Source organism: Corvus cornix, chromosome 14, assembly GCF_000738735.6.
Source record: "Corvus cornix cornix isolate S_Up_H32 chromosome 14, ASM73873v5, whole genome shotgun sequence".
NCBI classification, from domain to species: Eukaryota; Metazoa; Chordata; class Aves; order Passeriformes; family Corvidae; genus Corvus; species Corvus cornix.
This window is the reverse complement of record NC_046344.1, coordinates 9,995,695-10,009,033: the sequence shown is the minus strand read 5'-3', so window position 1 is coordinate 10,009,033 and position 13,339 is coordinate 9,995,695. Positions and strand designations below refer to the sequence as shown.

Below are 13,339 nucleotides of genomic sequence, written 5' to 3'. Positions count from 1 at the left end.
GCCTTTCCCTTCAGCGGGCCGGAGCCCGTCCTAGCCGGTGTGCCGGTGGTACCGTGTGACCGGTACAGACACCGGTACGACCGGGACCGGGGCCGGGGCCGCCACCACCCGGGGCCGCCGCTCCGGGTAGCGGGACGCCGCGGCCCTTTAAGGCTCCTGCTGGTTCTCCCGGAAGCCGCGTGACGTTGGCAGATCGCGGGATTCCTGGCGCCCAGTGGCGTCACGCCTGGCGGAGGCGGCACTGCGCGTGAGCTGGGGGGCGGAGCTGCCGCCGCGCCTCGCGCCGTGCGCGCGCCCCAGTGCCCTGAGGGCCGTCAGGCAGCGGGGCCGCGCTTAGCCGACAGGAGCGCGTGTGAGCCCCGGGGCTTGCGGTGGTCTGGGGTTCCTCATGTCGGAACGCACAAAATGGAAACGCCTTTGCCCGATAAAAGCCCCTGAGTGAGCACGAGGCCGAAGGGGTGCTGTGCCGTCCTTAATCGACGGCCGAGGCCAGTCTGACTAGCGGCAGGTGCAGGCGGGGACACTTTCCCTGGGACAGGCAGTAAAACCCCTGGCCGGACGGCGACACCATCCCAGGAACAGGCAGTAGCACCGTCCGTTGGCCGGGCAGGTGGCACACCCCCTGCCCGCGGAACGGCCACATTGGAGCTCTCTTGAGTGCTCTTTCAAATGAGAGGAATTGGGTTTTCTCTTCTCGGACAGTGGACATAATTGTGTTCCGATAACATCATGACGATCATGGTGAAGGGTCTGGAGGGGAAGCCGTTTGAGGAGTACGTGAGGTTACTTGGCTTGTTCAGCCTGGAGGAGACTGAAGTCAGACATCGTTGTGGTCTTGCAGCTTCCTCATGAGGGCCAGTGGAGGGGCTGACACTGACCTCTGCTCTGGTGACCAGTGACAGGACCCGAGGGAATGGCAGAAGTTGTGTTAGCGGAGGTTTAGATTGGATATAAGGAAAAGGTTCCCCAGAGGGTGGTCAGACACTGAACAGGCTCCCCACGGAAGTGATCAAAGCACCAAGCCTGACAGAGCTCAAGGAATGTTTGGACAGGGCTCTCAGGCACGTGGTGGGATTCTTGGGGCTGTCCTGTGTAGGACCAGGAGTTGGACTCAATTATTTTTATGGGTCCTTTACAACTAAGGATTTTCTGATCCTGTTTCTCTTTTTTCAGCAGCATTAGTGATGGCAATGTCAATAGTGCAGTTGATCAGTCTTGCACAGATACCCCCACTAACTGATGTGAGCTGTATGGTAGGACTGCATAAAGAAAAGTTTTAGAAGTTTTAACCAGAACAGTATGAAGATTAAACTACCACTAATCAAGACTGGAAGAAATGCAGTAGTTTATCTGGCGAAGTGATACTGATGGAATGTTTCTTGACCTGGTAAGGCCTAAAACATTAATTATTAATAAATAATGTATTAAACATTGTTCCAGTCTAATTACCCTATAGGGACTGTCTAAATTGTTGAAGCTTTGCCTTGAGGCTTTTCCCAATTCCAAAGGGTGAATTACCTCCCCCTGATCTCAGCCCTTGTGATTCTTGAGACTAAGTGTGACAATTCAATCACAGCAGTCAGATATTAACAGTTAGTGCCTAAGTGTATGATATGGCATTTAACAGATCCCTAGGAGTCACTGTGAAATTGGGCCTTTGCTTACCACAGGATCTAAAGGGACATGAGAGAAACAGAAAAAAAGATCATGCATAGAATAACAGTTACATTCATGGATCATAAACCATGAAATAGACCATAAAAATGGTAAGATAGCTTATCCAATTCCAAACTACAATTGTTTGAACACTAAGCAGCTTAAGAAAGCAAGCAGTATGATCATTCTCATCCAGAACAACAAGCCACTGCTGAGGTAAAACCTTTTGGCTGGTAGTAACACAGTAAAAATATTAATCTTAGCCATTAATCCTTTTGATTTATAGGTATTACATAAATCATGTTGCTGGTTTTTCCAAGCCTGCTGTTAGGATTTGCTGCATACTGTTCACCTGGAGAGAATGGCCTGTTGGGAATTCCTGACTACTTTGGAAATACTTCAGATGTAATACAGACTGAAAATGTGAGCCTGAAATTCCCATCAGGTAAAGTTAAATTACTAAAATATCTATACAAATACCCTGCCTTTCAAACTGTTAGAAAAAAAAAATAATTTTTGGGTTAGAATTAGGAGGTTGTTGAACAAGCTTTTGACTTTAAAAGTTACATTCCTATAAAATCTGGAATAAGTTTATGAAACAAAACAAGCAAAGGGACTTCTCTTGAACTCTAAACAAACTTTTGGAGAGGAGACAAAACCAGTCTGACTTTTCATAATTCAAATATTATAAAGTAAATTGCTTTGGAACCCATATTTATTATGTGCTCACTGATCAAGAGTGAATGACAGTTCCAGATGAGTGGAAGACAAGTAAGTTTTTCCAGTGCAGTCCTTAATCTGCCGTCTCTGAAGTCCTTATCATGCAACACTTTCTGACATGAGGATTACAGCTCACTGGAATTTCTGATGTGAATGAATTATTTCTGTGTGGAGATAATTTGAGGAATGTACTCCCTTCAAAACTGTTTTGATTTTGCTGTTTCAATTTTTTTTTTTCAATTTGAATCAAGTTCTTGATCTTTCCCAGAATTTCTCAGAATTCCATAATAAATATGGATGATGACGTTGCTCTCTTTCCTCAAACAGTCGTTACGGAATATATGGTTATTCCAACTCTGCATGTGTCATGGGAAGGAAAAAAAATCTTTCAATCTAAATTGAATAATTTAACCATGAAATTTAAAATTTTTTCTTTTAAATATCTGTAAAAAGAGCCAGTTGTAGTCAGACAGGAATTTGTTATAACTACTACCCAAGGAAATACTCCACAACAAAGAATGTATACATTCTATAAAATTTCACCAAGACAGAGCTTTATACAAAACAAGAGTATGAAAAGGGGAACTTTGGTGAAGGTGTGCTTGGGATATTGACCTGAATTAATCAAGCTGCAATACTTAAACCTTTATTAGACCTTTATGAGAAGAGAAACCTGCAAAATTAAACTAACTAAATTAGAGTACGAACAATTCTTTTCCAAAGGTGACTTAACCAGAATACTGCTCTTTAGTCAAAGTAATCATGTGTAAATTAAATATAGTCTAATGTAATCCATTCTAAAAGTCAATTTGCAGTTGGTGGCTATTGTTCAATTTGCTGCCACTGCTTGACACAGCTCGTTTGCTTAAGATGCCCAGAGGTGAGTGAACATTTCTCTGGCCACAACAGGAAGATCTAGGGCACATTCTTGCAGCTCGCCAGCGTATGGAGAAGGACTCTCACTGAAGGTATTGCCGGTATTAGGTTTTGTTTCTGCTTTTTTGTTGGTAGTGATGGATTCTTAATATCTCTGTGATAAAACATTGATTGTTGCATGCAAGTTATTCTCTTTGTGGTATTTTATTTGTCATGTGATACCATGCTTTTGAAAACCCTGACCCACTGCATCACTGAAACAGCAAAAGCTTTTCCTTTTTAAATGCTGATGAAATTATACATTATAATTTCCACCACCTACTGGTCAAATTATGGGTTTGAGCCATGAAAATAGGATGACTTTTACTTTAGCAGCAACTACACGAGTCTGTACATTTTTTTTAATCCATGCAAGAAAAAAATATCCTATAGTAGACAACACTTACCTCTGTATGAATGAAGAGATTGTGGCGGGGTTTTTTACTTTTTTGCTTATTCTTTCTTAAACATCTATATATTATAACTTGGTTACCCTCAGACCTGAGCTAAATAGTGTATCAGTATCTTCCAACTACACATATGGGATGTTGCAAAGCTGTATTTGTGACTTGTCACTCTAACAACCATTGAAGTTCAGTTGCTTTTTGCATACCATTCTTGCCCTGGCAGAGACGTGATTTCTGCTATCGCTGGGAGACTGACCGTGGTGGAGGGGGAGCAGAGTATTTGACAACAGCCAAAGGGCAAGTTAAACTGTAACTTACATGCTCTGAGCCCGAGGTTACCTATGAACCGTTAGTTTCCTTGAGAAACTATTTAGCAGTTTTGAAATTAAGATTTCTTGCATGTTAAAATTTTATTGGAATTGGTGGAAAGCAGTGAAAATTGTGGGTTTTTACAATAGATAATATTTTGGTTTGATTTCAATGTCTCAATCGTAATCTGCGGCAAAAATTAAACCCTCGTAAGCAGCATTCCGTAGCGCCTCGCCGTGGAGTATCTCGCTCGATCCAAGGGGAATTTCGCTGCCACGAGCCAGCAGGGGGAGCGAGTCCCTCCCGGGGCGTGTCTGACCCGGCCCGCGGCAGGCGAGGAACAAAGATTCCTCTGGCTTGGAAGGTGCAACGTTAGAAAGGATTGCTTGAATTAAAAAAAAAAGTAAAAAAAAAAAAGTCAAGCCATTTCGGTGCAATGTTTGAGCACACAGACACCAGACATATTAAGCGGGGCTAAACTGGATTGTGGTCCTGCCAGCCACCATCAGGAGCATTAGCTTCAGGCCTCAGGATAGCCTCAGAGGAGAGTCATGAGTAAAATACGTTGCATTGCGACAAAGTCATGGATGACTGCTCTAATGAGGATGTGAACAGAAAAAACACAAAACCATTTTTCAAATGGTTAGATTGATTAGAGGTATTCTGTTAGCCAGAAGAAGGAAACAAGAAGGGGCATGGGGTAATGCCAGTCTCTGTGTTTAACCTTTAACTGTTGTAACAGTTATAATGGGTAGGTGGATCCATGTTTTTTTCCCCAGCTAGCTTTAGTCCCTGAGGTATCTAAGTTACTCAAACCTCTCAGTATGTTTGGCAACAAATCAAACTGCACCATCTCACTTTGGCAGGGGGAAGGATAAGAGACAAAATCGTTAGGCTGAGGGTGATGTTACAGCTTAGACTGTCTCCTGATGGTGACACACACACTTTTACAGGAAGAGTGGCAAAACTGAAGCCATTCCTGAAAATGTCTCTAGAGCAAATACCCAAACCCTCTCTTCAAGCATGCTGTTCTAAAAATGCTGTAGTTAATTTTTTAATCATTACAATCAAGGTGCCTGCCTAAGGTAGCCTTCCTAAGCATTAGTTGTCCAACGTATGTAAAACTTTGCAAATAAAGCTTTTTGCTGGACTAGGAAATTCAAAATTCGTTTGCAGAGCCACACACACACAGAGCTTTGAAAATGTGGTTTAAAAATGAAATGGAAGATTCTGTATTAATTCAAACAAGGAATACTAAAGAGTAAATTTGAGAGGCTGATACAAATAAAAGGTCTGTTCTGCAGGCTCTTAGTAGATTAAATTCAGTTTTTCACTTTACTGAGCCTCGACACTGCATACTCTTAAGATTTGTACATTTTTTAAGGTGCTTTACTATTTGCTTAAGAGAGTTATACATTTGCAAATTTTCTTACTATTGGAGAAATGCATCTGTGTGGACAAAAAGGCTATATTTCAATAGGAATCATATATACATTGCTTCAATTCTTGATTTAACAATAACTTATCCCTATCCTAGCTGATTATAGGTAATGAGCCATCAGAAGTTCAGATAGTTGTGTGAGCAGTTCTCACTTCATGTCCAGTGAGATAAGGACCCTTTCTGAAAGGGCAGGATCTGTCTTGAAAAACGAGATACTGCTTTATTTGTATCAAGATACTTCAGGGATTCAAGGGAAGCACATAATGAAGTTTTTAGTTTGTCAACTCTTCTTTCAGAGACACTTTTCATTTTGTTAATATTACGCTACGTCTTTCCATTTCTCAAAAAAAAAAATACTAGAATTTTTCCTACCCTTTAAAAATAACCCTTTTTTTCCTTGTTATTTATTATGGTTGGGAATAATTAAATGTAGCAATCTATGTCCTATGCTATTAGATTATTTTATTCTATTCCGTTTTCTCAGAACTGCTGTTTTATTTGAATGTAATAAACAGGCTTTGGAGATTAAGGTGAGGAAAATTACACCTATTTTTCTGACCTGTTTGCTAATATAATATTTACCTCACTGTTGTAACTAGCTAACCCATTATCATGAGCTTCAGCTGTTTACATCACATCTCAATTTTATCATTTGCTTTTCTGTAACTGTGGCTGCACTGACTAATTTAGCAACATAAGGTGTGTCAGAGTACTTCCTTTGGAAGACAGAAACTATCACTGTATCCACTGCTAGCATGAAACCCAGGAAGTGTTTTATTAAATCCATAATGCTCATTGTAGCTGTACTTTAGAGCTATGTATTACCTTCAATATCTTGATTTTTCACCTGACATTGCCCATATTTGCTCTGCTTTCCATTTAGAGGTTGATTACAACAGGTCTTTAATGCTAGAGAACTCTGCTGTAACTGCAACGATGGAATAGGGGTAAAGTGAATTGATCTTTTTTCTATTACAGGTTATATATGAGGTTTAAATCTGCCCATAAAGAAGATGGGGGAGGGGAAAACAGTGGTTTGTAGTCTAATTCAGTTAAAGATCGGTGCTTTGCCAAGTAACACAGCAGAACTGAGGAATACCTCTCTCCACAGGGAGTTTCCTGCCAGAATAGCAAAAAATCCTTTCTTTGTTTTTTAGCTTTACCAAGATCTAGAAGGTCTCAATCCCTTGATAATGTCAAAGGCAAATTAGTGTGACTTTTAGGAGTGTATATTTAGTACAAGCTGTCTGGGAGAGACCAAAGAGGAAGGTGTGTGCTGGTGCTGCTGACTTTGCACATGCTCATGCCCGTGTGCAAGCAGACTCATCCAAATGAAGCCCTTTTGGAAAGCAAATGTTGTGTAGCTGTTGAATGCTCAGCCCCAGTGCACGTTTCAGGGGTTAACTTTGGAATGGCTTTAGTCCAAACACAGGTTGAATGTCGTGGTTGGAGCACACCTTCCTGTTTTATTCCCCAAAGGAATTCCATGCTCTGAGACAGCTCTATCAAATGAACCAAAGCACAGTACATGGGGGCAATCAGTTTGGGTCACTTTTGAGCCAGAATGAAGTGCTAAATCAAACACACACTTGGTGAGTTAGATTGCTCTGAGCAGTAATGATCTCTCTAAAGCAAGTTTTGCAGGAGACTGCTGAGGGTTGCTAACAATCCTCTTGAAGCTGGCAATCAGATTATCCTTTTTGTAGGTGAGCTAAGTAGGTTAAACATCTTCAAAGCCTCTAAACTGTATCTCTCATATCCTGAAAGCTATTAACACATCAGCACTGAGTCTGCTTCCCTGCAGTCTTAGGTCAAAGGGGCTAAATGTTACACCTTTCTGCTTTGCTTAATCATATCCATGTGACTAAAACAGAAATTCCCCAATGATCTTATTGGCTCTTATGAATTCTCAACTCTCTCCATGTGTTATGGAAGAAGCTCAGGCCCTTCATATAGAGAATGTCACCATGACGCTCAGTTATAGACCAATACCCTAATTCCAGCAAACAGGATAAGCCTTTATTCATCAGCTTATCTTAACTGTCATACTTATTCCAAAAGGTCAAGAAGTCATCCAAAACGCAGGTTTACAAGCACTAGTAAAAATGGCAAAGTGTCTTCAAGCTGTCTGAGTATAAAAACATACGTAAGGAATTCTTCACATTCACCTCTGACACTTTGCAAGCAATTGCAGTTTCAAATCCCTAACAGTAATGTTTGCTTTTGTTTTCTATCACTCTGCTTCATGTTGCGAAAATACTGAAAACAAAAATTAATGTCTCCTGAAATGCAGTGAAACAAAAGCTATGTTACAAAGCTAACAATTTTATATATGCGCTGAATAATTCTTAATTTAAATAAAACTTTAAATAAAGAGTGGCCAGACTTGACTAGGGTCTTTCAAAGAAAATACCTCTGCAGAAACACAAGGAGAATGAAGTTAGCTGACACATTTGATGTACTTACTAATGGTTTTGTATTGTTGAGCATCAAACTGATAAGAGCTGGTTTTGTTTTCTTTAAAATCATTACTGAAATACAGGATTCAAAATACATCTTCTTCAGAGGGCAGGGGAGAAAATAGTCTTCCCATCCTCCTAAACCACTCACACTTTTCCAAATACGATTTCTTTGTAGAATTCACCCTTCATTCCTTCCTGGCAATCTTCATTTCCATTCTTGACTTTTCTTGGGCAAGTAAGTGTTTTCAAATACAAAAAGGGTAAAGAGTATTTTAACTGTTGTTTGTCAAACTAGAAGGATTAGCATTTTAAGGAAATCATACAAGTAGAGCAGGAAAGCATGAGAATTGTTTGAATGCATCCCTAAAGCAACCTGTGCTAGTGGAATGTGTCCCTGCCTGTGACAGAGGGAGTTGGAACAAGATAATCTTGAAGGTTCCTTCCAACCCAAACCATTCCATGACCCTGTGAATGCTGCCATAGATACCTTAGGAAAGTATTTTCTGTAAAGAATTGTATATTGCACCCCTCTGTCCATTCAAACCAATATGACCCTAAAATTATAAAATCTCAGGCTAAAATTGATTTGCCATATAAGCAACACAATGTGTAGAAATTAGTGATTCCTCAAAGAATTATTCTGAAGAAATTAATATATCTAAAAACAAGGTTAGCACATTTTCTTATTCCTTGAAAGAGTCAGTATTCCTTAGTAAGCACACTGCTCAAGACTTTTGGGAAGCAAGCGTGAACTACTGTGTTAGCACTGCCTAATTTAGTAGTGCTGACATAACTGCAGCTGTGAGCTGGATTGGAAGCATCCAGGTATAGACAGATTACTCCTACAAACAGGCAATTTCAGAAGTGAAGAGAGTTCCATGACAGTGGACTAACAGACTAACACAGTATCCTTAGTTTCATGGAGTTCTAATTCTGAAGTATGGAAGAGAATCCAGAAGAATAGGAAGTTTACAGTAGCAATTACAAATAATAGCACGGATGGAGCAGCAAGACCTTTCGCAAGTCCACACAGCTATTGCAAGGTAGGACATAGATACATGGAGTAATGTTTTTAGGAAACAATTGCAATTGCAACAGAATTGCACTGCCATTAAGATTGAAGTTGCTACAACAGGCAGAGTCCTGCTGTTTTTCATACTTCACTCTAAACAACTTTTCACTTTTTTCATGCTTTTAAAATCTGTTTTATAAATCTTTTTTCTACATTGTTAGAAACAACGTAGGCTTCCACAAAATTTGAAGTTTGAGTTTGTGTGCTGTAAGACTCAAAACAAACCTTGGATGGTTGAGGTTTTAACTTGAATGCTGCACTCTCAAATGTGGCATCCCACCCATTGGCTGCATACAAAAGGAGGTTTTTAATTGAAAGGAGAGTTAACATTCTTCCAAACCTCAGTCTGGAGCATGTATAATTATACTAAAGCATTGTTAGAAGCTATTTTAAAAGGAAATGTTGCCTGCCTTCTGAGATTTTTCTATATACATGTAGTCTGGGCATGTCAGCCTTTCCTTAAAACCACAACGTTGTTATTCTTGATCAATAAGCAGCAGTAGCACACTGTAGCACAGAAAATGACAAGCAACTGTGCTCTTCAAATTTGCACCTTACCACTGACTTTGTAGAGAGCTTCAGTTATCCTTATACTTAAATTTGTAAAATGGGACTTATGCAACTGTGATTACTATTTTCTTTAAAAATGTATTTTCTTCTGTAAACTGCTGAATCTCAGGCATTAGATAATTTTATATATTTTTGTTACCTCTTAGGTATGTACTGGTTTACCTGAAGTCAGAACCTAACCTGTAAGAAATACTGTTTATACTTCGTTTGTATTTTCTGAAGACTAAACCTTCTCTGACGGTTAGTTGAAACATTTTAGTATTGAACTTATTACCATTCCTTCCTTTACTCAAAGGTCCAAATTATTGCTTATAACAAATATTTAATTAGTAGCCCACCTTTTTTCTGAGGGGTTAAAAAAAGTGGTGTTTATTAAATTTTATTTTTACTATAAAAATATGACACACTCCAAATGTGTGTAGTCCCATCTTATTGTAAGTCATTCAGTTTTAAATATATCCTTCCCTAATTAGGCTGTCCCATCTCTACCTCTGGTGCCTACTCCATTCAGCCTTTTTCCAGACATAGGCCCCTTACAAGATGCTCTTGTGATAACAGAACAGGAAGTTCTTTATCTTCTAATGTTGTGTGACTCCAAATTTAATTATATGCTTTAAGCTGGTAGAAAATATGCCTTGCTCAAAGAGAAATTACTTGGGCTGGTACAAGAAATTTCAGGGCCTATGGCATAAAGTCAGATCAGATGATCTGACCTTCAGCTCCTTGAACAAATGACCAGTGACTTAAGAAGCCAGAGATAAAAAGATGATGGACAGAGGTCAGAACAAAGTGATGAAAAACAAAATTCAAAGACCAAAAACTTGAAAGCAGCAGCACAGCAGTAAGCAGTGACACTTGTTTTCAAGGGCCACCCTTCTCCAAGGGGTTGTGCTGCTCAGTGTTCTCACATAGGTTTCTAAGTCCAGTATTTCAAGTAAAATTAGGACTGCTGCAGCTCCTCCTCTTCCTTCAACTTGCTGTCATAAGGATCATAAAAGGACCCACCTAATTCCAGTCCTTCCAGTTCTGCAGTAATCAGCTAATTATGCAGATTACAGAAAACTGAGGTGGGGGATGCAATATATGTGCTACGGTAGGAAATGTTTCTCTCCTTACATGAAACAAGTGATCCTTTCATGCTTGTGTTATTTAGATCTTAAGATGCATTCCCTCCCCTAGGAACAGGAATGAAGTAATTTCAGAGAATTAACTACTTTACAGTGCTTTACGTTTTAATTCTACTTTATTGTATGAATATGCAAAACATGTTTGCACACATCCATAGACAAACTGTGTGTTGCTTCAATAAAAACAAGTAAATGAAAAAGACCAGTTGATGGGAAGAAAATGGATGTTCAGCAGCATCTCTGCACACAATTATCCGTGAATGTCAGTGCATTTGGAAGAGTGATGTGCAGTATTGGCCATTGGGTTTTTTGATAAAAACTATTCAGGGTTGGGGTTTTTTTTGTGGTTTTCAGAAAGAATCAATCTAAACAAAAATTCAATATAGTATTTTACAGAATAAAAATTAGGCTTGCTTATGTAATTAAGTTGACCCTCCATTCTAAATAACACTTGAACACAAGCAAAGATTATCTATCCCAGGTTAATCCTTCCTAGGGATTACATGGTGCATAAACTAATAAAGCTTTATCTTTTCTTCTTTCTGAGAGAGGAATTAACTAGAGAAATATTAAAACATCAACGCAACATTAAAAAATTGCATACAGAATTGGGAAATTAGGTGGTTGTGAGTCTCCCAGCAGCATCAAATCACCATTAAGTTTAAATATGCAGATCCTATATGCAGACACACAGAATTCAGAATACTCCGTGTATGCAGAACTGTTTTGTTCTGTGAAGTAAAAATGTCAAGTATGCATAAGATGTGTATTTTAAAAGATAATCTGAATATGATCAGCATAAACTTTGTATGCACCATATTACTCATATTTTTGGGGTATCAGTCACAAAAAGAAGCTAGACAAAATTTTTATCATTCAGCATAATTTAGATGGAGATACTTATGGTAAAGTAACTGAGACACAATTAAAATGTGCTGGTTTACACCCTAAAAAGGAAAAAATATATTTAGTACCTACCAACTGAAAGACTTCCATGAACACTGTAATATGGCTGTTTGGGCAAATGTCTGTTTATTTAAAAGGCTAATCAGTGAAGGCTATAACCTAGACTTGAAACTAGAAAGCTATCAAAGAAGGTGTCAAAGAAATGAACTACTTTATTCCCAGTCACTTTTTGACTGCTGGTTCTGAGATCACCCTTGACTGGATGCTACATATATATATATAGTAGGATAAGTACTCAGCAGAATTTAAATCCATTTAGTAAGATTCACACCTCTAACAGCTGAAGATAAAACTGTTCATTTTAAAGCTTTACTAGGACTGATTTGTCACTCCCTTTTTATCTTTCTGTCTTGCACATCCTGATGCCAATTAGCAAGGCCTGGTACACACAATACAGCAAACTCCCTCATTCTGTATAGTAAATGCAAAGAGAATGGTGGTTCCATCCCTGCTGGTACAAATGGGGTAGTCCATGGCATTGGGTCTCTTAATTTATGATGGCATTTAATATGCAATTATAACTTTTTCTCCTTTATATGTAGGAACACTAGTCTTCATACATGTTATTTTAAAGAATGCAGCAGTGTTTAGGATGGTATGAACTTTATTAGTCACAGGATCTGTAGGTAAGAGTTTTTCTAGATGGCTCACTATGAAATTCTGTAAATATAATATCACCATGAGGAATTTGTTTTATATTAAACCAAGGAAACAATTTATGTATTTGGATTAGGTCAGAGAATCACAGAATGGGTAAGATTGGAGGGGACCACAGTCCCAGTCTAACTCCCCTGCTCAAGCAGGGTCATCCTAGAGCACATGGCACAGGATTGCATCCAGATGGTTCTGGAATATCTCCAGTGAGGGAAACTCAACAACCACCCTGGGCAACCTGTTCCAGTGCTTGGCCACCTACAGATTGTCTTCCTTGTATTAAAATGAAATCAAAAAGAATGACTGTGTCTGAAGACTGCCAAACCCATTGGTGTGCTAGTTTTCCATCTGTACTATGGAAATTACGCAACATTTCTATAGGTCTTTGAAGATTCACTGAACTCTGTAAGAGTTAAATATCATCTTCCCTGAGCACTGTTCACATGTACAAGGTACTGGGACTTCAATTCAGCAGCTTCCTTCACACTCCACTGTTTCCTTAGCTCTTTATGGCAATGAGTCTACAAGTCTTCTGCTCATAAGAGTCCTGAACATGTCTTCTTTTGTCCATAGTTGAGCTTTTTAAAGGAAATATAAAGTCTATAGAACTATAAAATCTTTCTTAGTTTTAGGAAAAAGTATTCTTAAGTCAGTAATTGATACTTCAAAGAAACATAAGCTTAAGTCTTTATAATTATAGGTTATATAAATTGTTCTAATTTGTTTATATTGTATAGTAACCATGCCATTTGTTGCCTTCCAGTGCAGTGGAAAATAGGTCTACATAGAAAACATAGTAAGTTTGTCATGTTGGCCCAGATTTGTGAATACATTTAAACTCTTACCTTCTATTGAGTCCCCACTTCTTATTGAAAATCAAACAGCTGCTGGTGCCTAAACAACATTTTATTGAACATCAACCTGCCTGTTGTGCACTGGCACTGTGCATACTCTCAGCAAATGACTCTTGCATCTTTTGGCTGATTTGAAGTATCTGGTTTAATTCAGGTATAGCAAATCCTGATGTTAGTGCTTACAGT

The 13,339-nt window shown here is 39.1% G+C and overlaps 1 protein-coding gene across 1 annotated transcript in view; it reads left to right on the top strand.

Moving 5' to 3' along the window:
• Nucleotides 1-316: 316 nt before the first annotated feature.
• The window catches only part of LOC104684715 (phospholipase A2), a 29,635-nt gene continuing 16,612 nt past the window's right edge, over nt 317-13,339 (top strand). Inside the window, exons 1-3 of the mRNA XM_039560339.1 lie at nt 317-352; nt 1,177-1,387; nt 1,977-2,101. Of these exons, the coding sequence (XP_039416273.1) occupies nt 1,368-1,387; nt 1,977-2,101 (145 nt within the window). The 5' untranslated portion in view covers nt 317-352; nt 1,177-1,367. The remainder of the gene's footprint in view (nt 353-1,176; nt 1,388-1,976; nt 2,102-13,339) is intronic.